General features: G+C 44.5%; 2 protein-coding genes across 3 annotated transcripts in view; both read left to right on the top strand.

Annotated features, from left to right (window-relative positions):
* PPARGC1B (PPARG coactivator 1 beta) overlaps positions 1-4,051 on the top strand; it is a 101,718-nt gene extending 97,667 nt beyond the window's left edge. The window contains exon 12 of the mRNA XM_081899126.1: positions 3-4,051. Within this exon, the coding sequence (XP_081755252.1) occupies positions 3-106 (104 nt within the window). The 3' untranslated portion in view covers positions 107-4,051. The remainder of the gene's footprint in view (positions 1-2) is intronic.
* Positions 4,052-10,786: 6,735 nt separating this feature from the next.
* LOC309363109 (tripartite motif-containing protein 29-like) lies at positions 10,787-27,311 on the top strand. Of its 2 annotated transcripts, XM_081899176.1 has the most exons (9): positions 10,865-11,450; positions 18,626-18,721; positions 20,895-21,128; positions 21,239-21,261; positions 22,189-22,325; positions 23,792-23,822; positions 24,864-24,895; positions 25,448-25,516; positions 26,104-27,311. In XM_081899176.1, exons 1-9 carry the CDS (start codon positions 10,890-10,892, stop codon positions 26,121-26,123), a joined length of 1,203 nt encoding a protein of 400 aa, XP_081755302.1. In that variant the 5' UTR covers positions 10,865-10,889; the 3' UTR covers positions 26,124-27,311. The 2 variants fall into 2 exon arrangements, 1 of the variants encoding a protein (XP_081755302.1); XR_014165234.1 differs by lacking the exon at positions 23,792-23,822 and having other exon boundaries at positions 10,787-11,450.
* The last annotated feature ends 494 nt before the right edge of the window (positions 27,312-27,805 follow it).

Below are 27,805 nucleotides of genomic sequence, written 5' to 3'. Positions count from 1 at the left end.
AGATTCCAACACAGAAGAGTCCTCCCCAGCTCTGATAAAAAGCAAATATGAGACCATGGATTTCGACAGCCTGCTGCAGGAGGCCCAGGAAAGCCTACATCGGTAACAGCCTTAACCTTTGAGGAATACCTCAATACCTCAGTCAAGGCACTTCCAATATGTTTACGTTTTCAAAGAAATGATTAAGTATACAACGAGAGAGAGAGAGAGACTGCTGTCCCTTTAAATCGATGTTTACATTGAACAAGCTGCTTCTGTCTGTGAGTCCCCATGGTGTTGATGTTCCACTGCCACACATTAGTATCTTTGCTTCTGACTGGTTGTGTTAGGATGAGCCTGCAAAAGCCTCCTGTCCCCTTCTTGTCCGGCCCCTTTCTCTGCCCCACCGTTACCCCACTTCCGCCGTGGATTTGCAGCTGTGTTCACCATAACTTTTTTTTTGTCTGTAGTGTGTGATGATGAAATTGTTAATTGTGAATAGAATCAGGATTGTAAACTAATTTTTAATAGAAGAAAGAAATATATACTTATAATGTATTTATGGCTCAGATGTACTGTAATTCAGATTTATTGTACCGCTTCCTTGATTTTTAACTATGCACTGTAATGAGGCACTTGCCTGTCAGCAGATGTGGCCCTCCCCAAAGGGTGCCCTCCAATTGGCCACTCAGTTGAAATTGGCTTCAGCCCTGTCCATGGCGAACCAAGGGGTGACCGACTGATGTTGTGCTCTTGCTATATAAGCCATTTGTTCCGTTTCGTTTGGGCTGAATTCTGGGATCACCACTGCCCTGTTTGTTGATGGCACAAGGCACATTGTGATTCCTCAGTCCAGAGCTGGCTCTGGGAGGATAGGAATGCCGTTCTCAGATGGTGCATTTTTGAGGAAGGGGAGGGAGAAAAAAGGTGCAAGGGTAGAGTGTGTTTTCCTCTGTCCGTGATGGATTGACAGTGGTCACAAGGTAGTGAAGCCCCACCTGCCAGGGAAATGGTAGGTAAGAAAAGCTCCCCTGGATCAGAACAAAGAAAAGCTCCTCTGGATCAGAACAAAGAAAAGCTTCTCTGGATCAGAACAAATGCCTATCTAGTCAAGCATTCTGTTTTGTGCCATGGGCGACTAGATTCCTAAAAGGTAATAGTCCTCTCCTTTTGATGCTCTCCAGCAATGTATGAAGGCAGTAGTCCTTTTGTTTGCTCTCCAGCAACTGTTACTCAAGAGGCGTTTTAACTTTAAACTTGAAAGCTCCGTATAGCCATCGTGACCAGTAGTGCAGGAGCACAAGTCTACAGCAAGACTGAGAAAGTCTGAGAGCCAATCCCAGAACAATTATACCCAGAGGTTTCTTTGCATTACATCTACCATCTAATGATAGCAGCTGCAGTTTCGCGAGATCCATGTGGGAGTTTGAGGTAGAGGAATGTGGAGCAATTCATTTAAGGCCATACATGACATCACCAGTAGCCTCAGGAATAGTTTTTTACCCATCTGGTCATCTAACCAAAGCAAAATCCCCTGCCTGGTGGGCAACACCCAACAGAAAAAAAGTTCATAGGAATTCTCACACCTTGGGCTGAGTGAGTTCACAGTGCTTACAGCTGGAACATAGCACATGGCTCATCAGCTGATTGTCCCTGCTCCATTTTGAACACTACTCTCCTTATGAGTGGAATAAGCCATAAAACATAGTGTCATTGCTATGAAGCCTTGTGAAGCGACTTCCCTTCTCTCTCTTTCTCCTGCTCCCTGTCAAGAAAGGCATGGATGTCACTGCCTATTTGATGTTCCTTTTGACTTCCTCTTGGCAGCAATCTTGTGCCCTCCTTTATTTCTTCCCTGGCTTCTCTCAGATTCAGAAGTTTGAGGAGTCATTACAAAGGAAGTCTTAGAGTGATTGAAGCAACTAGTTTAGGGGCTCTTTGATACGAACTGGGGTGCCGGGGCAGAGGCAGTGTAGAAGCCTCTAGCTCAGAAGACCGAGTATCTAACTTCCGCAATTGTTTCACTCAAACATAGCTCAGACTTGCCACAATATACTGTGCTAATGCCTCATGCAGTATGGCTGTTCTCGTGCTATACTTGGAAGCAATGTCCAGGGACATGAGAGGCAGACCAAGAAACCAGCAGATGCATCAAGTGATAGCATTTCCGAGTGGGGACCAAATAACCTTGCTAATACCTTCATCAGCCACCATGTCTTTGGTTTATTTTTCACAAAGATCTCTGGCATTTAGCCACCCCATGTATACAGAATGCAACAACCTTAATTCGTCCAGCAGGTATTTAATCTGAATCAAAAGGAAGAAATTGCCAAAGACCTTGGCAACTGCCTGGCTTAGGTCTAACTCCTGCTTGCCTGTCTTGAGTAATTCCATTGAGCCAGTAAGGACCACATGCATCAGAAACACCATGAATGAGATCAAGGCATTAACTCATGTGTTATCCTATACTAATTATGTGATTGTTTCCGTCTTTTAATGTGGAGCTTTAATAACAACAGTGCTTATTTTATATAGTAACCGATGTCACAATTTCACGTGTTGTTGGTCAAAAAAGAAAAAAGAAAATCATCCTCACAATATTGGCTGCTTTAATGTTGCTTGCACCACCTCCGTTCGAGAACTTACTGATGGATCGCAAGATCCTCTCATGATCAGCCCAGAGCAAAGTCTGGCCCAGACAAAGCATCTGCTGTTGACAAGTGCCTCATTGTAGCTCTGCCTTTTTCTGTCCTAGTATTTCCTCACCACAATGATGTTTACATGTGATTGCTATAGAGCTTACTGTAGAATGTACATAGCGACACATTTAGGGTGGGTAGGACTGTCCTGTCCTGTCCTGTGTTGTGCTGATGTTTTCAGAGAACAATCGAACAGAAGAAGAAGAAAAATAAGTAACCACCCCTACAACTGTTAAGTGGAATTCTTCCATCTCCTGGCTTGGTTACAAGGGTAGATCAAAGTTCACCGCTGGCTTTGGTCAGAGAGATGGAAAATGCATCAAATTCCTGAGCATGCTGAAAGTGTTGAATGCAGCTGCAGAGGAGAAGGAAGAGTCCTTCTGCTCTCCAGAAAGAGCTGCCTTCAGTGCAGTTCGCTTGCAAACATGGGTTTGTATTTAATCAGTTTTTTTTATTATTATCTCAAGTTACTTTTAAGAGGCTGGACTTACCAATGATGTTAGAGCATGCACACACATGCTCTTTTGAGGAGGGAAGAAGGTCCTGTAACGCACATGGCCTCTCAATCCTAGATATAGGGAGAGGTGCAATAAGTGGTCTTTGTGTTGCCTGAAGCCTATAAAAATATTTATTTTAATTTTTTGTGAGAAATTTCACTAGGACTTTATGCAATATGCACACATGTGCACAAACGCACACATGTATAGGGAAAAGGTAGTGGCGGGGCATTGAGCCCCTCTGACTGCTGCTGGGTACAGAGCAGCAGCTGTAAATCCACCACTGTTGAATGTAGAGCCTGAGTGGTATGGTTTGAAAAGCACGGACATCTAATGCTGGTTGTGGCACACTAGTAACCTGTGGCTTATTTTAATGGCTATTGGAAGCACAGCTAAGTTTGTATCAGCCACAGGGATACAAACAGTGCAAAAACCCTTGGCTATCAGAAGCTTGGAAAGTTGCTCCATATGGATGGGAGAATTTTAGGCAGCAAGCCTGTATACAGGGTATATTCCAGGAGGGTCCTCTATTTCGTAGAGCAGCAAGCTGCTGTGCTCCACATGCACTGCAAGAAGTAGTTTGAGCTGCTGCTGGTGAAAAAAACAAACCCCAAAACTCAGTTCAGAATGGCACAGGAATCGGAAGGACCACTTGGAGGTCCTAGTTCATCTCCACAAATCAGAGCAGCTGGGTGGATACCTTTTTAACAGATCTACAGAACTTGTAGCTTGCCTAACTACCAGCCTGCGAGAGGCCTGGTCAGGGGTCAAAGTGTCTTGCAGGCCTCCGTAGATGGCTGGCATACTGTGATGGGCTTGGTGGGTTCCACAGTCCTGGCCTATAATACAGAATAGGCATTTTGCTCATACTGTGAGGACAGTTACAGATAGGTAGCCGTGTTGGTCTGCCATAGTCAAAACAAAAAAAATTCCTTCCAGTAGCACCTTAAAGACCAACTAAGTTAGTTCTTGGTATGAGCTTTCGTGTATCTGAAGAAGTGTGCATGCACACGAAAGCTCATACCAAGAACTAACTTAGTTGGTCTTTAAGGTGCTACTGGAAGGAATATTTTGTTGTGAGGACAGTGGTAGGGTGGCAGTCCTCCCTTGACCTCCCGCCAGCTGGGTGGCTTGCTGCTTTCAGGAGGCAGTAGTGGGGGGTCAGTGTGGTGCACAAGGGAACCAGCAAAGCCATCAGCAGTTGAGTGTCACCACCACTAGTGTATGAGGAGCTAGTTCCATGGTGCAGTCCCTCACGAGGCTCACTTCCTCAGCCTGAAGCCCCTCACTTGCTGAGTTCGAAGCACAGGTTGGAGATGAAAAGGGGGAAAGGAAGTTTATTCCTTATTTAGGTTGGGGGAATTAAAATGAGCTTTACACATTGCTATAGCCATCACTGCCGCCAACATGTTTGGGCAGATTTAAACCTTGGTGCAGTTCAGCTCATTTTGATTTCCCAAGGTGGCCACACGTTGAGGCTAAGAAGAGTAGCCGAGGGTCCCCTGCCCCCATTAGCTAAAGAAGGACCTTAATTACCTTAATGGTTACTTCCTCTGCCCTGTTTAGAAAGAGCTTGGGCTCCTGTGCTTTCCGTATACTTCTGCGAAGTCTGCCTAACTTTCTCCCATATTCTTTCTCTTAATAATATGCATAAAGCCAAGGACCCCATACCCAAGGGGTAGGCCTAGCCATAACAACGATTAGCAGCAGAAACAAACCAAGCCTTTGCAAGATCAGGTGAGAAACCAAATAAACAAATTAAAAGAATTCAATTTTCCAGGGTGTTTCGGAATAAGAGGGTGTGTTGAGAAAGGCAATCATGAGGGAGACATTTATTTTTTTAAATAAACAGAACTATCTCTATATTATATGTAGGGGTGTGCGTGTGGGTATGTGTGAGTGAAAAAGAAGTCCCTCCTAACTGCTTCTTAATTAGGAAAAATACCTTAACGATAGGAATAAGTCATAAGCCATTTCCTTGCCCTTGGTCCTTTAAATAACCATGCTTTTATGTGAAACGCAAATGGTTCCTGCTAAATTCAGCAACCAGACAAAGGAGTGAATGCAGGCATCAGAAAAAGAAAATGTGTGCAGAAGAACTGGGTTCCCAAACGTCACATTCATTGTCAGTCGATGGAAATGTTCATCCCACGTTCTCTCTCAGAGTGACTGTCTTGAGCTTTGCTACCTCCATGAAACTTTCATGTCAGCTTGGTCATGTGTTTCCATGATTAGCATCCAATTTTCTCAGTAGCCCATGTCAAAAAGCCTTAGAGGAATCAGAGAGCAAGGACACTTTGATTTTCATTTGCCGGATGAAAACAGCAAGTCCTTAATCTGTAGCTGAGCATTTCCTCAATTTGTTCTTACAGCAGGGTAGTCTATTTGTGACACACTTTAGCAATATGAGCATTCAAAGCCTTCTGCTTTCCCATCAACGTTCTGCAAATAATTGTTTGTTTAGGCCTCGTTCTCATTTGTGTGCTTTTTGACAATTTCCCCTGGCATCATTTCCCCCACATCATTGATGCCCATGCATCATTTTAACGTGACTTTTGGCCCAACCATAACATTTTCATGTACGTATGATTGCAGGTACCTCCTTGCACTTAAGGGGGCAGTGCGCCCCCTCCCCCAAAGTAACCTGGGGGCTTATGCATTTTGCATTCTATAGCTGGAAGTCTACCGTTAATAGTGGACAACAGAAATGCACTAGAGGTGAGCACCTATGATGCTCTAACAAATTAATGTGTTGTAGGATAGATGCTACAAAAACAAGTACACAAGCATTGCTGCATGTCATGCAACTTAGGTACGGGATCTCTGTGACTGAGGTTATCACTAACAATCTGCAACTGAGCTTGCCACCTGACTGCAGGTGGGGGGCTCACATGATTGAACGCATCTCCGTACGCTCCCTGCACCTGAAAAATGACCATGTCGTGGGAAAAGGTTATGTGCAGAATCTCAGTGAAAACTCGGCTATGGCCTAGTGTTAAGGAGCAAGCTATCCAATCTGGTTTGGGTGAATTTATCATGGTATCCTGCTGTCACCCTAAACTTTGTGCCAGTGAGGCAGACTAAATCAAATGCATCAGCCTTACTTGGGTTCTCTGCCCTTGGAATGCATGGCACATGTCATTGATGGAGGAGCCTGTGTTGTTAGATGTTATTGGGGTACAGCTCCCATAATCCATGACCATGGTTCATGCTGGCTGGGGCTGATGGGAGTTGGAGCCCAACAACATTCAAAAGGTCACAGGTTTCCCCAATCCATTACCTAGGCTGTGATCCAATGAGCAAATGGAGCTCAAAAAAGAGAAAGAAATAAGGTTGCTCCATAGTCTTCATTATGGCAGAATTCTGTCTTTCAAAGCTTTACACAACATTGAAGAGAATGGGTAGGCCAGTTTTCACAGAGCTTTATATGCATAAAAATGCACCTGTATTACTAGATTAGCCTACTGAATTTTTGAAGGGTCAATTTACACTGAAGGTTTTTGTCGTCCCCCCCCCCCAAAAAAAGTCAAAACGTTTCCCATTTCCTCATGGAGGAAACTATGTCTGATGTGGATATCAAGGCAAACCCCTGGAGAGTCTGGTTTTAATGCAGCCACTGGTGCTTTAGGTGGCATTATTTATTGGAAAAGTGAAAAAGAGTGAATTAATACCACTGTTTGCAGCGTGTGTTTATGAGTGTATGTGAGCCAGAGAGAGTGAAGGAGACTAAATTGATGCATTTCTTAAGAAAGGTGTAAGAATTTCACCTAAATGAGGGGCACATTTGCTATGTTATTTATAATAAAAAACTAGATTTTACTTTTTTTGTTTTTTGAAGAGGACACTGCTAATAATTAGAAGGGGCCAATTCTGCTTCTCTTTTACATGTATTAACTAAGTGATAACTTATTTCTTGGTAAGTAAAAGCAGCAGGATTGACCCCTTTTGTAATCAATAAAATCAAGTTTTTAGTTCACAGTTTTAAAAAAAATAGTAGAAGATTTTTATATTTCACTTAATTTTCCCCCAGTTGTGTTCTGTTGTGTCCTTATTTATGTAATATACTTTAACCTTAATCGGCATAGATTCTTATGCCTTTCCTTTGTTATTGTCATTTTTTAAAAGAAATATTTCTTTCTAGTGTGATTTCAATGTCTACCTTCTAAATGAGAGAACGTTTTCTTGTATTTTTACATTGTCAGATTCTATAGTTTCGTAGATGATTTAACCAAATTGCTCAATGTATTCTCTATATCTATCTGGTAGGTATATAAAAGTTCTATTTTAAATTGTGTAAATACTTCAGAACTGGCTTCTTTTTGAAACTCCCCTGCCGTGGAGTTACTTGTTTACATCACAAAGACTGTAGAATCTCTACATTCATGTACTGTAAATAGTGAAGTGATCTGCCTATAAATAAATAAATCATAACAAATATACTATGAAGTCCAACATGTCCTGCTTGTTTGCAACTTCGTGTGGAATTGTGTGTACATTTTTGGGTGGCTTTCTGCTCCTAAATTGCACCCATGTCCTCTCTATGAATCAGTTGAAGTCTGGTGACCCTCACACCTATCGTAGGCCTTGTTTACAGCTATAGAAGACAGAGGTGTCTTCTGAAAGATGCCAGCTTATGGAACAGCTGTAGTCTTTGGTTTCTAATAGAGATCCAGATTAGGTGCCCCATGCAGAAGCTCTGACACTTCTTTGAAGAGGTCCAGCTCCGAGGGCCTTCTGGTGGTTCCCTCACTGCGAGAAGTGAGGTTACAGGGAACCAGGCAGTGGTCCTTCTCAGTAGTGACACCCGCCCTGTGGAATGCCCTCCAATCAGATGTCAAAGAAATAACTACATGACTTTTAGAAGACATCTGAAGGCAGCCCTGTTTAGGAAAGTTTTTAATGTGTGATTTTTTTCGCTTTATTATTATTATTATTATTATTATTATTATTATTATTATTATTCTGTCGGGAGCTGCCCAGAGTGGCTGGGGAAACCCGGCCAGATGGGCATGGTATATATAATAAATTATTATTATTATTAGGATGATTTTACATTATCCACATGCTTCGTTGGCAATGGATGCAGCATGCAACCCTTGGATCCCCATAATGCTGTTTGGGGATCTTTCCCTTGACCCCCAAATATTAACTGATCTCCCAAGTAACACAAGAGGCAGGGCCTGGTGTGTTAAAAACCTATAATTAATGGGGAAAGCAACAGACACCAAACATAGCTCATTCTAATTCAAAAGCACCAAGACAATTGCTCCATCTCGTCATTTCATCCTCCTCCTACCACCTCAGGGTCATTGCTTCTCCCTGACCCAGCCATAATTCAGCAGTTTGGGTTTTCTGATTAATTGCTTTCAGGTTTTTGTGCGGGAAGTGCTGCGGGGCAGGAAGCGCTTGGACGTGGACTTGGAAAGCCGGGACCTGTGTCCAGAAATGCAGAGCAAAGGTAGGTGTAGATGAGCCCAGAGTCAGGTTTCATTCCACTGCAAAAGTGCAAGCATTGCACTTATGCTTCAGTCATGCTGCAAAGCCCCAGGGGGATGGGATTGTCACTGTACGCACAAAACCCTCGGAGCTCCACGCAGCCTTGGAACTTGGTGTGCTTATTATTCTGCTAACAGGATGAAAGAGTACTTTGGAGGTGTGTGGGCATGGGAAGAAAGAGCCAATTGTTATTTGCAGAATAAAAGTGTTGGAAAGGAAAGGAAAGGGAAAGGGAAATGTAGCAGAAAGCTGAAGGAGACCCCCAGGTGAGTAAGTAACAGTGGGTAGAAAGGAAATGATATAATCATTCAAATGTGCGAAATTGTATCTTGCAAGTGTCCCTATTTACCAGGACTCTCTTTATGTTCTGGTCCCTGCCCTTATTTGTGATTGTGAGAGATATTTTCAGAAATGCCATTCATGTGCAAAAATCCTCATTTCAGACCCCTCTGCTCTCTAGGCATTAAGGACCAGAATCAAATACTTTGGTGTGCTAGCAGAAGCCAGCATAAGGACTCTTGCTTGCACAGCAGGGTGCTCCTGCACACCTCTGCAGGAAGGAATAGCCCATCAAGGCTGCTGGTTATTACCCATGGCAAACAAAGCCATTCTAAGTACTGTATAGGTTTTGCATGCGGACAGGATGGAGCCAGGAAGTGAACACTAGTACCTGCTAGCTCATACTCAAAACAAGCTTGAATTGGGAGAAGCAGGAAGGAAGTGAAGCCTGAAAGGAAGGGATTTACTTTGCCAGCATGTAGTTACTAAAGAGAAGGAGTCAGAAAGGGGGAAAATGGATTGCCTTTCTATTTCCCACCCACCCCAGTTCAGGAAGCTTATTGCAAGCACTGTATGATTTTCAAATGTATTTTTAATTGTATTTTTACAGACATACTATGGACTACCTGAATGAAGCTTACTGACCATTGGTGGTCCACAGACCACAGTTTGGGAACCTCAGCTCTCTCATATAGTGTATTTAAAAAAAAAAACCAGCAAAACAAATGCAGTGTGGGGATTGCATATGCATTTATCATGTTTTACAGGTGTGCAGACCTCTGCAGTCTCTCTGGGTGAAGCTCCCACAGGCTCTGCTAGGCATGATGCTTCCTAATCAGGATTTCTGGGACACGGTTATTAGCATTCTCATGAGGGTGGCTGATTTCGCCTTACTCTATGTGGGCAGACCCATTAAAATAAGGGCATCCAGGAAAGCAGCCTGGGCAAGGATCCAAAGGTAGAGGCAGTCTTCTACACTTTTCTTCACACAGAGGGAGGGCCCAAGGACTACTGTTTTGCCATGTCTGGCTGTAAGCACTTGATGTCACAAAGTGCCAACCCTCAATTTTCTGTTTTGTATAGCAATTTAGTCACTTTAGTCACTTTTATTTTGTGATCTTCCTTTGAGCATGCTATTGGAAAAGTGGGATACAAATTTAACAAACAGATAGATGATAGATAGATGATAGATAGATAGATGATAGATAGATAGATAGATAGATAGATAGATAGATAGATAGATAGATAGATGATAGATAGATAGATAGATAGATGATAGATAGATAGATGATAGATAGATAGATAGATAGATAGATAGATAGATAGATAGATAGATGATAGATGCTGTAACACACCTTGGGATCTTACAGTGAAGGGAGGGCCACAGTACAATACAATACAATTATAATTAATAATATTTGGTCAAAAATGAGGTGCTGATACTCCTATCTTGATAAAAGCACCATAGGTGCCTGCACAAAGAATTTTTCAAAACATACATAGGATTCTCTACTCTGTAGAACCACACAAAGATAAAACTGGATTCTTTAAAATCTACCTCTTCACTTTGATTTTAATGAAGGGTCTTGGATGCAAGGTTTCCTGGATTTGTTTTGTGAATTGTTTGTATGCTGCCTTATTGCTTGAGTGTCTTGTGCTTTCTTTTATTTTCTATTGTATTTAAGTTGGTTTTCTTGGAGATTGTAAGTCACTTGTGGAGGAAGTTCCACAAAAAGCAGGGTATAAATCTTAAAAAAAAATTAAAAACCCACCATATAAATAAAATAGTAGACATCTTCATTGGAAGAGCTGAATCTATTGTGCCAAATACATGGGAATGTGTTTTTTTAATAAAAATAAAAATCTTACAGGTTTCCTTTCATTGAATTGGAGCTTAGCTAGTCTGCATGGATTTTGGATCCATGGCTTAGAGACAGCAATGGAATTTGAAACAACCACCTGCTGGAACATTGTGACACACAGCATACATGGCCGTCCTGTGTCCCTGAGCTGGGGCTGCAGGAGTTCTCTTAGGACTCTGCCCAGGGCATACCGAACACAGTGCAGGAGTCCAAAGCCAGCACCTCCTACCCTGTGTTCAAGGTTCATGCCAGGTTGTCAACAGAGAGCTGCCAGTTCTTCGCTGCCTCCTCAGAAGGAAAAGTCTCCTTGGAAGCTCAAAGAAAGGAGAATCATGATTCCCTGCGATTTCTGCCTAGGGAAACCTCACTCAGCGGAGAAGAAGTGTCTGACCTGTGAGGCGTCCCTGTGCCGGGACCACCTGAGGAAACACAATTCGAAGGCCACCCAGAAGAACCATGCCTTGGTGGCTCTTGGGACCGCTGGGGCCCAGGAGGAGAAGAAATGCCCAGAGCATGCCATGCTGCTGGAATGCTTCTGTCAAGACGACTTGGTGTGTGTTTGCAAGGCCTGCTCCACCACTGGCTCCCACAGCAGCCACAGCGTCGTCACCCTGAAGGACGAGTACGACAAGCAGATGGTAAGGGGCTTCAACCAGGCATGGAGCGTTCCAAAGAGGTCCTCCAATTAAATGTAACAGAGACAGATGTTTTAAATAGAAACGGGTGTCAGAATGTGGAAGTGGGGGGAGAAAACGAAGCAAAAAACATCAAGCATCAAGTAGCATTCAAAGCCTGGTAACTAAGGAGTGGCAAATTATACTTGTGGGGTGTTTTTCTGATGGTGACGCATGTATTTATACCCATATGTAGTCAGGGGAAGGGCTGTAGCTCACTGTGGTAGAGCATGCACTTTTCGCCCAGAAGGTCCCATTGAACTGAGAAATGACACCAAACCAACAGTGGAGACTACCTACAGACCTTGCTTAGCCTCAGCGCTTTCTGCAGGTATCTTGATTTCCACGCTTGACAATGTGTTTGTGCATTACAGTTTCTGGCATTGATCATTGACTTTTTCTCCCCCTCTGAGCATGGCAGTATGCCAGCCAAGATTAACAAACACTCCACTGTGTGTTAACAGCCCTTCCCAGGGAACACCTTATCAACAGCCCCTGCTAGATTAGAGGACAATTTTGCAAAAAAGTTAGTGGTAACTAATGCCATTGCTTTTAATTTATGGCCTTCTGTAAGAACCTGCAGTCTGCTTCTAGAAGAACAAGTTTGCTGCTTGCTTGTTGTTTGCCGCCCTAGGCTCCTTCAGCAGGAAGGGCAGCAGATAAATTACACAACAAAATTACAAAATTACATAAAAAATAAAAGTTCTGCTGAGGCTAGTGGGACTTTGACCAGGATATGGGGACAGAAGAGCATTGGAAAACTTCTGTGTACTGAATTGCATACTCGCTTGTGCTTTACATCATTAGGAGTCTAGCTACTTGGGAAGAAGACCCAACATATTTGAAAAGACAAATAAAGCAGAAATTCACCATCATGGCAGCCCAAACATACAAATGGAGTTCAATGGGGGTTATTTCCAAGTCAATGTGCATTCCATTCTCAAACTGCAACCACAAGCATCCTTGCCAGGATGCATGGCATCCATCTGAGAGTTCTCATGGAACTCAAATGTGAAATTGCTGGTCTTCAAAACAGAAATATGTCCCTTGGAGCACCCTCCATACCAGAAGACTGGGAAGTAGCCAATGCAATGCCAATTTTTAAAAATGAATGGGGGGGGGTGTTCCTGGAAATTACAGGCCACTTAGCTTAACGTCAGGCTCTGGAAAGCTGGTGAAAAGTATTGTTAAAGATAAACTAACTGTCAGGGAACTGACATCTAAAGCGCCGCAGGTGCAAAGGCTCCCTGAGGTTGAGAGAGCAGTAGCAGCGGAAGAGGGAACCAGTAGAGGGCGAGCAAGAACTCCAAGGGAAAGTGAGTCGGAGGGATGGCTCAGAGACGCTTCAAGCGAAACCAGTGGGGAGGTCTCAGGACCTCCTATAGGGACACCCACACCTCGACGGAAACTGTCACGCCGAGAGGCCAGACGACGTGTTTCCGTTAAGGAGCTTTTATGTTGGAAACGTTTCCGAAAGCAGCCACTTTCGGATTCTACTAGTGATTGACGCAGCCATGCTGGAGGGGCTCCGTCACAGGCAGAGGTTTGAAAACCTGATCAAACTCTGAGGGACTTGCATTTTACGCACAAGCAGCTCATCGTCCCATCACAGCAATCCGAAAGTCACCGAAAGCCAGCTTGTGCAGAGAGAAGCATCATGAGCAACCCAGCCGGAACCGGGGGTGCAGGAGCAGCTGGAGGGGGTCCAAGCCTGGAAGAAAGGTACAGAGCGTTGGAGATCCAGTTGGCGCTGCAAACGGCGAGGCTTGAGGAGAGGAGGGCTCAGGATGCAGAAAAGGGAAAGGAGAAAACCACCCCGCTCGCCAGAAAGGTACCAGGATTGGTGCAGAAATTCGGGGGGGATCCCAGGAACTATCATGCCTTTAGAACAGAGATGCAATACGCTCTAAACTTGCAGTTTGATGACTTCCCCGATGAGGAATCGCGAGTGGCGTATGTGATTGGCCATCTCGAATCCGGGGCGAAAGATTGGGTTAGACCCCTGATGGCAGCGAATAATGAGATCTTAAAGGACACGAGGAAGTTTTTTCGTGCCATGGACCTGATGTTTTCCAGCGATATTGAGCAGGGGGTGGTGCGAAGGCAGTTAATGGCTTGCCAGCAAGGAAGCAGATCTGTCCGTGAGTACTGGACTGAATTTACTATGCTGATTCATAAATTGGGGTGGGACCTATCGGCGGAGCCCATCCAAATGCTTTTCGAAGAGGGGCTTTCTTCAACCGTCAAAGATGAGCTTTCCCGGGGGCCCAGGGCGGAGTCTATGGACCAATTAACCAAATCTGCGCTGGCCATAGGAGCGCGCCAGGAGGCGAGGGCTTTGGAAAGGCGGGAAGGGAAAGGAGACCGTTGGAGGGAGTTCCGCATTCCAGACATTCCAGAGCCATCTTTCCCGCCGGCAGAGCCGATGGAAGTTGGAACAGCGCGGGCGCGCGCAGTTTCAAATCCCAGTGAAGGGCGGAAGAAGGAGGGAAAGAGCGCCAAGAGATGTTATCTCTGCCAACAGCCAGGGCACTTTGCCAGAGTCTGCCCACAAAGAAAGGAATGGCAAGGGATGGCAGGAGCTGTTGGGGGAAAGGAAGAGGAAAGCAAGGAGCAAGTAAAAGCCAACGCCTGGCTGCCACCGTCGGGGCACAGCAGCCAGGCCAAAGAGCAATGAAAGTGCCCATGCCAGAACCTCCCAGGCCTGCTTTAGTGATAGAGGTGTTACTAGAACTGCCAAACGGACACCCACTAAAGGTCAAGGCGCTTTTGGATTCAGGCAGCTCCTGTAATTTCATGAGTAAGGAGTTTGCAGCTGAGCACCAGATACAGACCATCCCTTTAAGTAACCCCTTGCAGGTGACTACGATTGACGGCAGAGAGCTGTTGGGGGGAGAAGTTAGCCAACAGACTGTCCCGATGATAATGAGAGTGGCAAGGCACACCGAACAGATAGCGTTTAATGTGGCCATCCTGGGAGGAGCGCCCATCATTTTGGGGATGAGCTGGCTGGCGCTACACGATCCGCTAGTGGGCTGGCATCAGAGGGTGGTCTCCTTTGGGTCAGCGCATTGCCTAGAACACTGCAAGGAGGGGAAGGTCTCGGGAGGAGACAGAGTCACCCTAGCGGGGATGGAAGTGATGGGCAAAGGGAAGGTGCCCCCGCAATACGCAGATCTGAGCAACGTATTCAGCGAAAGGGAAGCAGACAAACTGCCACCGCATAGACCCTTTGACTGTCAAATCAACCTACTCCCAGGGGCCCAACTCCCAGTAGGCAAGCTGTACGCCATGTCAGACAGGGAGATGCAGGAGCTGAGGGAGTTCATTGACAAAAACTTGAAGCGAGGTTTCATCAGAGAGTCCCGAGCGGTGGGGGGCAGTCCAGTGTTCTTTGTGGACAAAAAGAACACAGACAAACCGAGACTGGTGTGTGACTTCAGGGCCCTCAATGCAGTGTCGGAGCCCCTGGCTTTCCCTATGCCCCGAATTGACGACATTTTGACCAGAGTAAGGAAGGGAAAGATTTTTACAAAACTGGACCTGCGGGGGGCGTACAATCTGATACGCATAAGGAAGGGAGATGAATGGAAGACCACCATGTTTACCCCTTTGGGAGCCTTTGAATACCTCGTTATGCCCTTCGGTCTACAAGGGGGCTCCGCCTGTTTTCAAGCTTTTATAAACCACGTTCTGGGACCTTTGCTCTACAAGAACTGTGTGGCCTTTTTAGACGACGTGTTGGTGTATTCGGAAGATGAGGAACAGCATGTGAGGGACGTTCGAGAAGTGTTGGGCAGGCTGCAAGCCAACCAGCTGTGGGTGAAACTGGAGAAGTGCCAGTTTCATACCAAGGAGGTGGAATTCCTGGGGTACCGCTTGTCAGACAAGGGATTGGCCATGGATCCAGGCAAGGTTCAAGCGGTACTGGAATGGAAGACACCGAAGACCAAGAAGGACGTGCAAAGATTCTTGGGGTTTGGGAACTTTTATCGGAAGTTCATCAAGAACTTTGCCCACTTGACGGCGCCCATCACCGACTGCCTCAGCAGCAAGAAGAAATTTGTTTGGACGGTGGAGGCGGATCGAGCCTTTGAAGAACTGAAAAGGGCTTTCGCCTCGGAAGAACAACTTCTGCATGTGGATTTACAAAAACCCATGAGAGTGGAAACAGATGCATCCGACCGGGCTATAGGGGCGGTCCTTCTTCAACCGGGGAGGAGTGCGTCGGAGTGGAGACCGTGTGCATTCTTCTCGCGGAAACTGAATAAGTCCGAGAGGAATTACACGGTGTATGACAGGGAACTACTTGCCATTCACGAAGCATTCCGGAGGTGGAGACATTTATTAATTGGGGCACAACACAAGGTGCAAGTGTGCACCGACCACAAAAATTTAGAGTATTGGAGAACAGCTCGAGTGCTCAACCAACGACAAGTGAGATGGGCACAGGAATTCTCCAAATTTAACTTTGAGATTTGTTATGTGCCAGGCCCAGAAAACGTCAGGGCGGATGCGCTCTCACGCAAACCAGAATATTGGGAAGGGGAGGAGGTGATCGAAGAGAGACATGTCATCCCGGAGGACCGCTGGGTGTGTGGGGCGGCGCTGGTGGGGCAACGGGAACTGGTGGAGGAAACGGAAAATGATGAATATGCCCAGGATAAGCTCAGAGGTCTCAGGGGGGAGGGCGAGAGCCCCGGAGGTTTTGAGGAAAGAAATGGGGCATTGTATTACAAAGGGGCACTGTATATACCCGAAGGTGAATTGAGGGGGAGAGTACTCAAGCAGTTGCATGATAGCCCCACGGCGGGACATTTTGGGCAACACAAAACCATGTGGTTGGTTACCAGGGAATTTTGGTGGCCTAAGGTGAGGGAAGATGTAAGGGAGTATGTAAGAGGGTGTGACCAATGTCAGCGAGCCAAAGGGGAAAGAAGGGCGCCGGCAGGGTTATTAGAACCTTTACCCACACCAGAACGGCCTTGGGAAGCGATATCAATAGATTTTATGACGGATCTGCCAAGGTCCAAGGGGAAAACAGCCATCATGGTAGTAGTAGACCTGTTAACTAAGATGTGCCATTTTGTAGCATGCTCACATGCAGTCACAGCGGAAGAAACGGCGAAGTTGTTTGTGGAACATATCTTTAGGTTGCACGGGGCTCCCTCGAGGGTGATCTCAGATCGAGGCAAACAATTTACTTCCAGGTTCTGGAGGAAGCTCATGAGCTTGCTACACGTGGAAGTTAATTTTTCAACTGCCCGGCACCCTGAAACCAACGGGCAGGCGGAAAGGGCAAATGGCATTCTTCAACAATATCTTAGGTGTTATGTCAATGACAGAGAGAACGATTGGGTCGAAAAGTTGGCGTTGGCAGAATTTGCCTACAATAATGCGGAGAATGTGTCCACAGGGATGAGTCCCTTTTTGGCTAATTACGGGTGTCACCCCAGGGCATTTCCAGGGGAAGGAGGGGAGAGATGGAGCGTTCCAGCGGCTGAACATTTTGTAGAAGAGATGGAAGCCATCCATCAGCAGCTCCAGCTCAACTTAGAAAGGGCCAAGGCACAATATAAGAAGCAGGCAGACAAGAACAGAAGGGAAGGTGAAACCATAAGGGTGGGGGATCAAGTGTGGTTGTCAACCCAAGGGTTGCCGTTCAAAGGGGGTTGTAAGAAACTGAGGCCCAGAAGATTGGGACCCTTTGAGGTGATTCAGCAGGTCAACCCGGTAGCTTTCAAACTCCGATTACCCAACCACATGAAATTGCACCCAGTGTTCCACAGGTCGTTACTGTCACCATACAGGGGGGGACGTGAAGGGGAGCACGTCAGGGGACCAGCCTTGGAAGAGAGGGAACGCCGCAACCATGTAGCGGAAATCCTCGATTCCAGGTGGAAGGGTAATCAGGTGGAGTATTTGGTGGCGTGGGAAGGGGAACCGGAGTCAGAAAACACCTGGGTAAGTGCAGAGGAAGTCAATGACGAGGTTTTAACAGAAACGTTCCACCAAAGGTTCCCGAGGAAACCTCAGCCTATAGCAAGGTTTAGGAGGGAGTATTTCGGCACCACCGATGAGGAAGAGGAAATGGAAGGGTTCGCGGAGTCGGAGTTGGAAGATGGAGTGGACTCTGATGACGAAGAGTACCTAGAGAGTAGGAACAGCAACAAGTGGAAGGAAGTGTTCGCGACGTCGGAAGATGAGGGAGGTTCTTTCAGGGGTTTTACCTCCTCACCGCCAGTAGGAGAGGAGACGGGAGGGGGTGAAGGGGGCCCTGGAGGGGAGGTGGATGTCAGGGAACTGACATCTAAAGCGCCGCAGGTGCAAAGGCTCCCTGAGGTTGAGAGAGCAGTAGCAGCGGAAGAGGGAACCAGTAGAGGGCGAGCAAGAACTCCAAGGGAAAGTGAGTCGGAGGGATGGCTCAGAGACGCTTCAAGCGAAACCAGTGGGGAGGTCTCAGGACCTCCTATAGGGACACCCACACCTCGACGGAAACTGTCACGCCGAGAGGCCAGACGACGTGTTTCCGTTAAGGAGCTTTTATGTTGGAAACGTTTCCGAAAGCAGCCACTTTCGGATTCTACTAGTGATTGACGCAGCCATGCTGGAGGGGCTCCGTCACAGGCAGAGGTTTGAAAACCTGATCAAACTCTGAGGGACTTGCATTTTACGCACAAGCAGCTCATCGTCCCATCACACTAACCAAGCACATAAAAGAACAAGCCCTGCTGAAGCAGAGATAGCATGGCTTCTGCAAGGGAAAATCCTGTCTCACAAACCCATGAAGGTGTCAACAAGAGTGTCAGCAAGCATATAGACAGAGGTGATCTGGTTGACATAGCATACCTGGACTTTCTAAAAATGTTTGATGAAGTATCTCACCAAAGACTCCTGAGTCAAGAAATAAGCAGTCAAGAAATAAGAGAAGTCCTCTTGTGGGTCAGGAATTGGTTAAGTTGCAAGAAGCAAAGAATAGGAATAAATGGACAGTTCTCCAAATGGAAAGAAGTAGAAAGTAGAGTCCCCCCAAGGATCGGTATTGGAACCTCTGCTATAGTTAATTCTACCAAATCTACCAAATAAACTTATTGAAATGTACAGTTCTGTGATTTCCCTTCTGTTTTTCTCTTAATCAGGCAATTCTTTCACGGATTATGAAATCAATGCAGGAATACAAAACTGCCACAAAGAAGACACTCTCACAGCTTCAGAAAAGTGAGGATCAGATAAAGGTTTGTGCTGTAACTTCATGATGCCATGCATCACTCTCAGGTCCCAGGTGGAAAATAATGAATGTGTCTCCAATATGCTTCTCCATCCAGCACCCCAATCTTTTCATTTTAACTATGCAGCACTTTTGGCCAGTGACTCTTTTCACCCGAAGGTTTATTACCTGACCATCTACAGTATCTATATCTATCTATCTATCTATCTATCATCTATCTATCTATCATCTATGTATCTATCTATCTATCTATCTATCTATCTATCTATCTATCATCTATCTATCTATCTATCTATCTATCTATCTATCTATATCTATCATCTATCTATCATCTATCTATCTATCTATCATCTATCTATCTCTCTCTCTATCATCTATCTATCTATCTATCTATCTATCTATCTATCTATCTATCTATCTATCATCATCTATCTATCATCTATCTATCATCTATCTCTATATCTATCTATCTATCTATCTATCTATCTATCATCATCATCATCTATCTATCTATCTATCTATCATCTATCTATCTATCATCTATGTATCTATCTATCTATCATCTATCTATCTATCTATCATCTATGTATCTATGTATCTATCTATCTATCTATCTATCTATCTATCTATCTATCTATCTATCTCTATCTATCTATCTATCTATCTATCATCTATCTATCTATCATCTATCTCTATCTATCTATCTATCTATCTATCTATCTATCTATCTATCTATCTATCTATCTATCTATCTATCATCTATCTATCTATCACACATGGCCACAGATTTAGGTAGTGCACGCTCTATTTATTGTCTGGACAGGTGTGTGTTTCTACACCCTCTTCAGATACTTAACCTCAGAGGAAGGACTGGGTTTTTTTTAAATGGCAACTCTGGTGCATGTGCACTTTCAGTAGTTTACCAGGGACAAGTACCCGAAAACATGGGCTCTCCCTGGTTAAGAGTGTGTGACCACTAACAGACACTAGAGGGCTTCCAAGGCAGCACTTCATATCACAGACTCACACAGAGGTTGTCTGAGGCATGGGGTGGGAGTCGTGTTAGAATAAAGTTAAAAGCTCAAACAGAAAAGCAGCTGGGCCCAGTGGCGGAGCTTCATGCTCCGGCACGGGGTGGGGGTGGGGGGTGGAGGACAGGCGGGGGCAGGGCTGGGGCTGGCATGTGTCCTGGGGACGTGGCACGCTGCCTGCGGTGGTGTGGTGCCCAGCACGGGTGGGGGCAGCCGCAATGGCACCCCACCAGGATGGCACTGCCAGGGGCGGTGCGCTCCCCACCCCCACTCCTCTTCCTCCGCCAGTGGCTGGGCCAGCGTAGCTCTCCAAGGCCCAGGACAAGGGCTATCCCCTGCCTCTGCACAGCCCTGCATATCAGGCAACCTTTTCTGCCACAACAGAAGACTGGTGAGTTGTGAGCCTCTGGTACTACTTTGGTGCATGTGCTTCAGTGCTGGGAAACCAGCAGGGCATGAGAAAAAGAGCAGCCAATGGTAAGGAAGTCAAAGTCAAGCCAGGGAACAGGCAAGAGATCCCAGCCAAGGCGCAAGGATTCAGTGAAAGGGGTCAGTGGGTGAACCATTACAACTGAACCAGAACTCTCAGCAGCACCAGACAGCAGAGATAGGCTAGCTGAGGCTGATGACACCAGGTTGGGGGAGGTTGTATTAGGATCTGGGAATTAAAAAGCTCTGTTGACATGAAAGCTGCAGTCCTATGCACACTTACATGGGACTTACTCTTGAGTATATATGCATAAGTTTGCACTGCACATTACTCAGTGGCGGTAGCCACAGGATAACTGAGGCAAGAATACTTTAGTGTGATCTTCTGAGGGGCCGATGCCCAAAGTGCTTTTCAGAGTGACTGGCAACATACTTGGGAGGTTGCCGAGAGCTATAAACTTGGTAGCTTGGTGGCCTGTTTTGCGGAAGCAATATGTCATTTTTCACTATAAAAATGTTATCTGACATATATAGTCTCCACACCTTTTAAAATAATGGTTGTTTCGTAAGGGAGTTTTATGAACAGGGGAGGGACTGTGACCACGGAGCTAACGATCCTTTTTAGCCTAGATAGGGAAGTATTGCTCAAGACACCCCGGGTTTATGCCCTAAGTCCAACAATTCAACTATAATAAAAAGTTGCCATCTTACTTTCCTTAGAACAATAAGAAAACGTTGACAGATCAGCTCTCCAGAATCTTCCAAGAGATCAAGTCTCAGGTAGATCAGAAGGAGAAGCAGATCCTAGGTGACATCCAGTCCAATGAGAAAAAGCAGCTGGCTGACATGGCGGCTCTGAAGAAGCAAGTGGCAGACAAGAGGGACATGGCTGTCCAGGGCCTTCGGGAGCTACAAGCACTCACAGAGAAAACAGATGCTTGCCTCTTCCTCAAGGTGAGCAGCTTTTTCTCCCCTTCAGGTTAGCAAAGTCTCATTTGCTGGATGCCCCCCTTTCTCTGCGTGCAATAAAAACAATTTCTTTTTTTCTTTTTGTCTTTCTGTAGGATTTTCAGCTAGCCCAAGAGAGGTAAGTTGCACATCACACATTCCCCTTTGTTTGCCTGTCACATAGACTACACTGCTCTCCACATGTATGTGGTTTCATATGGTGGTCCACTGAATGGACTCATTGCCAGGTAATGAGAGTCTTTTCTCTTCCTCCTACATCTTCTGAAAGTATTAGCTTCCCTACCTTCAGGAATGTGCTTTTGCCTCTTCAGTAGCAATAATGGGACCATTTTGGATAATTGTGCTAATGATATGTGGCATCTAGTTCCTAGATTATTGGTATAGGAACTCAAGAGTGGCTGGTGGGAGCTGTGAGGTTGAGCTGGAGCAACCAGTTCAAGCCTCTTCAGACTTTGAGCTTCTCATGTAGGGGAGGGGGACAATAGGCTTAATTACCTATTTCCTCCCAAGGTAAGGGAAATGACATAAGTAAGCTTACTCTGTGGTATTAACCCCTTCGTGCATTAATTGGGCAAGCACATTGGGTATATGAGTCTTGTAAACCCACACCTCACTCTCAGAAGACGGAATGGGGACTGACTCAGACGGTTCCCATTCCCTTTCTGTGGTGTCTGGAAACTATGGGGCAAAAGCCTCATCCAAGTCAGTGCTTGAGCTTTCCCTACCCCCAATCTCCGCATCCTATCATCTCTGCCCCATCCTGGTTGGCATTAGAGGGCCCCTGACAGGGGAAATCAACAAAAATATCCTCCCCTCTTCTTCCATTAGTGGACAACTCTGCCGAAACAGACCCCTTCCTGTGAGTGCAAGGGCACCATTGGAATTTCACTCAGAAGTAACAACATACACAACCTCTTCTATCCATACACTATCCATAGGTTAACTTAGTATTTGCCCTTAGGAGTGACAGACATTACAATCAGGGGTGATGTTTGGTAGGTTGTTTGGTTGCATGGTTGGTTGAATGACCTCTTGTACATGCTAGGATTAAGAAACAGAATTTCAGCAATGACAGTGTGGAAGTGCTGACAGTGCATCTGGATCAGTCAGACATTCAGGATGTCAGAAGTCATACAGCCATGTATATCTCCAACCTAGATGCCCTGATGCAAGTAGTACATGGTAAGTGAACGTACCAAAGAACACCTCTCCCAGCAGTGTTAAGTAAGCTATATAAGTTACAGTGAATATGCTGATATGTGAGTAATAACTAGAGATTATGCACTTTGATATATGTGCACAAGCAGTATGCACATTCTCCTGCTAGATACACATCTGCTATATATAGCAACTTGAATTACCCTATTTCCATGCTGCACATTTTTCATTGACTTGATTATAGGGCATAGTCTAATTTCATCTGCTTACTCAAAGATACAAAATATAATATAGGTAAAATACCCTTTGCAATTTATCTAAAAAGATTTTGATGATCGGTCACAGCAGTATAACAACTACGGGACTCACAGGACAGATTTTCTTTACCTTGTTTGTTTTTGGATATTTCATCCCTTCCAAATGTTTGGTGAGGCAGAATCCCTATTAGACATTTCATTTATTCTCATAGCTGACTGCATGTGAAGGTTCTGTCTGCTGGTATGTGGGTCAGGTCCTGGGCTGGTGTGGAGCTATTTAACTCCTAAGGGACAGAGACTATTAGACACTCCTGCCACCACCTTTATGGGACTAAACCTAGCTATTATTAACCACACAAACTGGAAATATTAAGACATAGGTGAGTGCTAGAGAATTATCTTCTCAAAGGAGTCAGCCTCACTTTTTCTCCAGGACCTTATGGCAAACTCTCCAAAAGCAAACAGCTTCACTCAAATGTCTGCTTCAGATTTCACACTTCTCTGGATTTTGCAGTACTGTTCTTGGCTCAAACATGTACCAAAATGCATTTAGGACACCTGTTTCAGAATAAGATACATATAGAAATACATTCACTGAGATAAAATACTCATTTTGTGATAAAATACTATTTAATTATGTATTTAAATTATTTAACTCTGTATTTAATAATTATGTACTGGGTTTAAATATGCATTTAAATTCAAACTTTAGAGTGGAGTTTTAAAAACATATTCACATATTAATTTAGAAATGACTCAGAACAAACTTGTGAATGAACACATGCAAAATCATGGACCAGAAACAGACTGATCCATCCCTTAACTGTGTGTGCTGTTGGATTCCTTAAAGCAGAGGTAGGCAACGTGATGCCAGTACAGTTCCCATCTGCCCATCCCACACTGACAGTGACCAGGGATGGTGGAAATTGTTACCCAAGAACAACTCAAGGGCACCATGTTGGCTACCCCTGCTTTAGAGCAAGGAGAACATCCAAGTCTTACCTGCCTTGAGCTTGCATCTCCTTCTGGTGTTATGATTCATTACCTTGTTCTGAATGTAATTTCGCAAATGACATGCTGAATCACACCTACGGGATCTCCTGAGGCGGTTTGCTTCCGAAACCTCATCATGCCAAATCTGTCCTGGAAATGGGTCTTGCAGAAACAGTTCCTGATTACAAGAGTGGTTTTGCATGAATCAGCTGTCTTGTCCTGTTTTCTTACTCTTCATAGGTAAAATCATTAGCCAAACACAGTGGAGCAGGTAAATCCCTTTTTGTCTTTCAGTCTGTTCCTCACATCCAGCACTGGGTTTTCCATTCATTTGTGCTTCAGTTTAGGAAATGAACAGCACAGGAACTAATGCTTCAGATGAATGTCATGGGTTCCCCATACCTTTCTTCACAAAAGAAGAACCTAGTTGATTATTTCCTGATAAAACACATGAAGAAGGATCACACAACATAGTGCAATCCACATATTAAAAAAAGAGAGACCAAGAGTGGGACAGGATTCCTGCAATTCATGTAACTCTATTTAGTGTTGAAATAAGCTTAGACACTAGCCGAGCCAGTCCAAGACATTTTTGCACCTGAGACAAGCTGCAAAATGGTGCCTCCTTCCCTGTCAGGGAAGAAGGGCTGAGTGAAGATCTACACCAGGAAGAAGGAGTGAAGAAATGCTGCTTAGGTGGGATTTGCATGATCTGTGTACACAGTGTGTATCATGCCTACATACATGTGCAGGCTTCTTTATGTATGTTATTCTGTCCACATGGACACTGGGCTCATGCAGAGGGTGCAACCCCCCAGCCCATTGACCAAGAAGGACAACAGCTTTGTGTGAACCACCTCTGTTGAAATGCATTGTGTTTTAAGTCGATGCTGCAATGCTGTTAAATTCAATGGGGCATAAGTCTAGAGCAACACTTTGCTTAGCAAAGAGGTGAATAATGTGTGTTGTAGGGGTATGAAATTTGCATTTTGCATGTGGGCAGGTTACGTTGCCCCTTTAAAGCAATTTTTAAAGCCTTTTTAAAATCTGAATTAAGTCAGCAGAATGCCCTTTTCACAAGATATATGCAATGAGATGGTAAAAAGCTATAATCAAAGTGCAATGAAATCCTATGCATTCTACTCAGAAGTCAATCTCATTTAACTCAATGGGACTTACTCTCAGGTAAGTGCAGAAAGCATTGCGGGTGTAGTGTTACAATTTCTAGGGTGTTTCCCATCTTTGTGTGACTTTTCATTTGCTGCTTCCTCTTACGTTTCAATTGATACCCATTATTCTCTTTTCTCACAAGGACAATCCCAGCTGCTGAGTTCTCGCTTGATGGTAGGTGTTTGAAACATCACTACTAATTTTCAAGATGCCAGTCTATGTCACCTCACCTTCTCCAAAATTATGCTGCCAACACCTTATAAAATGTAGTTCAGACCATGAATCCTGTGTGATGATAGAGCAGGTAGGAAACTGATTAAATGGGGGATGCAATTGTTTCAAAACCAGTAGCAAACTGTAGACCTACCTACAATTTTATAAAAGCATTTGCCGCTATTCATATTGAAGCAAATATGCCTGCTTTTTCTGTCTCTTCCAAAAATTCCATGACGTACTGCAGCTTTGAAATGTGCTCGTGGCTCTTATACCAAACTTCATGCAAAGTTACTTTTAGAGTTACACCAAACAAGGCAGATACACTCCTAGTATTCTAATATTATGGAACATTTACAATGATAGAATAAATGTAACACTTACTTGAATTAAATGAGAAGTGTATTTTATCAGGCTAGGTGTAAATAGCTGTACATGGAAGGGTTTATGATGTTCATTGTCCTCTGCTAATGATAAGCACGTTCAACTAGCTGTTCCTTTTGTTTCAATCAGATGTGATTTGCAAAGTCTTCCCATCACCACCACCACCACTGACTAGGGATATATCTGGAGAAAACGCAGGTAAGCAAAACAGAATAAACCATGAACTATGAACAACTGACCACTGAATTGTCTGTCCAAGGTCCCCACTATTTCAATGTTTTGGCAACTTTTTAGTGATAAAAATCTTAAGGAACAATATTTTCAAAATTGTAGGCTGCAACTTTATGGCTTATGCTGGTACTGTCTGCCCTGCAGATACCTTGGAATCACAGCTTTGTCTCCTTTTGTGTCTCCTAAAGTGATCTTTATGAATTACTTCCAGCTGGAGTGTAGCTAGATCTGGTGCAGTTGTTTATCTTGTTTAGAGCACCATGCAGGGCCCTTTCAAAGCTTTGTACAAGTTAGGACTCCAAACTTTCTCTCATTCCCATAAAAGTCAATCTGCTTCTGATCAGAAATTAGCCAGTGGTCCACCAACTGCCTTCTGCCCACCCTGGCAGTAGCAGGTTACTGATGCCTGTCATTATGAGCTGAAGACTTGGCTTAGAAGAAAGAAGAAAAATGTGGAAAGTTCTGGGCTTGGATTTTTTAAAAGTGTTGATAATGAGCAGCTAGAAAAGATGATGATGATGATGATGATAGCAGCCTTTCTTCCTCTTCTAAAGGTGCAGACGTTCAGAAATGATGAAACTAATAAGAAACAAGATCCCACCCAGGTTCACTGGCTATAGAAACAGGAAGATACAAAACAGGAGGAATGCTTTGGCGCTGTCTGGTGGAACTGAGTTGTAAAAGAAACCTAGTGGGATTTAATGATGTCTCAGTTCAGAAAAAGCACTCTATGGGTGCTCATTTAGGTAGAGTAGGCACACTCTACCTGCTGGCTTTAGTGTTTGAAGTGGGGCGGGATCTGTTTGATAGTTTTTTGTGAGTGACTTGGGAAATGTCTGGACTACTTTTGTTTCCCATTCCCTGTATTTTGATATGTGTAATAATAATGGCACTACAAAATGTTGAACAAAACATATAAGCAGCCAATCAAAATCCTTTGTGCCGTCCTGTCAAAACATTTTCTTTGAAGGGCTCCAAACTCTGTTATCATGTGCTGTACAACTCCCCTTAGATTCTGTTTTGCAGCCCTCTTGGTAAGCAATTGTTTGTATTGAGCATAGTTGTGTTAATTTGTTTGACAGCATGAAAAGCTAAAAGTGCTGGGTGATTCTTTTTGCTTTTATTGTTTGCTTGAAGCAAATCAAATGGAATCCATTGCCTTGCAAACATAACTCCTGCATAATTAAGCCAATCTCTGGTGATGGAAATAAAGCTTGGGTGGTGATTAGCATAGCATTAAGTCCTTTGAAGGAGAAGATGTGTATTGCTGATCTGCTGGATTCGCATTTAGCTCCCTGCAGTTTAAAATATGCTCTGTTGACTTCTGATGTGCTTTTTCTGCATTGGCTTCCCATTCCCATCAAAACAGAACCCCTCCCAGATCACTGGATATGCAGATCTGCCACTCTCCTCCATTCAGAAGTAAAAAGGGGCACCTTCTGGGAGTGGAAACTCTGGAAGATCTTAGGCACTTCTGTGTCCACAGCAAGTCACTGTACTGGGGGTTTCAGAACAGGGTTCTTGGGGACAGAACGGTTTGGTGTCCTCTGAAGACCTCCCAATATGAAACACTTTCTAAGCATATGGTTGATGGTCCTTGTCTGTCAGAGTTTTTAAAAAATGTTCCATTAAAATTGACTGATATGGCCATTTCAATTTAGAGGGCTGGTTAGAATGTGATTGCAAAAGTGCCCTAATGAAAACAAGTGCTGAAAGTATGTACACGGTGAACAGTCTGTGAATAAAAGCCCCAGTGAACAAATCCTAACAAGTCTTAAATCCTTAAAGGGAGGAAGGGGGGAATGTTGCTGGAGAAATGTAATACTTAAAATCAGCAGAACCTCGTGGTCAGTGAATAAGTGGAGCAAGGAGCCTATGTTTCTGCGGTGAATAAACATCCTTCAAGAAGAACTAATATTTTAAGCATTTCATCTCATCCCTTCATATGCATGAGTTCCCTTATGCATGTAGCCAGCTGGAAAGCTCCTGTTTCCTATTTCCACAAACTACATGTATGCCAAGAGGTTTACAGGGTCCAGAGATCTAGCTGAACTGTACCCTGAGCCATGAACCTCAGTATCAGTTCCTTGCTTGGCTTGCACTTTCCTTATCATCTTTTGAGGACATATGCTGGATTCTTGCCCAGGGCTTCTGCTGCTGCAGTTGTGATACTGAACTCCACACCAAGATGAAAAACAGTTGGGGAGATCAGCACAGTAAAGGAAAACAAAAAAGCAGGTCAGTCAATATTTCTAT

The sequence above is a fragment of the Podarcis melisellensis genome (assembly GCF_964234715.1).
Source record: "Podarcis melisellensis genome assembly, chromosome: 2".
Classification (NCBI taxonomy): domain Eukaryota; kingdom Metazoa; phylum Chordata; class Lepidosauria; order Squamata; family Lacertidae; genus Podarcis; species Podarcis melisellensis.
Note: the sequence above shows the minus strand (reverse complement) of the source record. Positions and strands in the feature narration are given on the sequence as shown.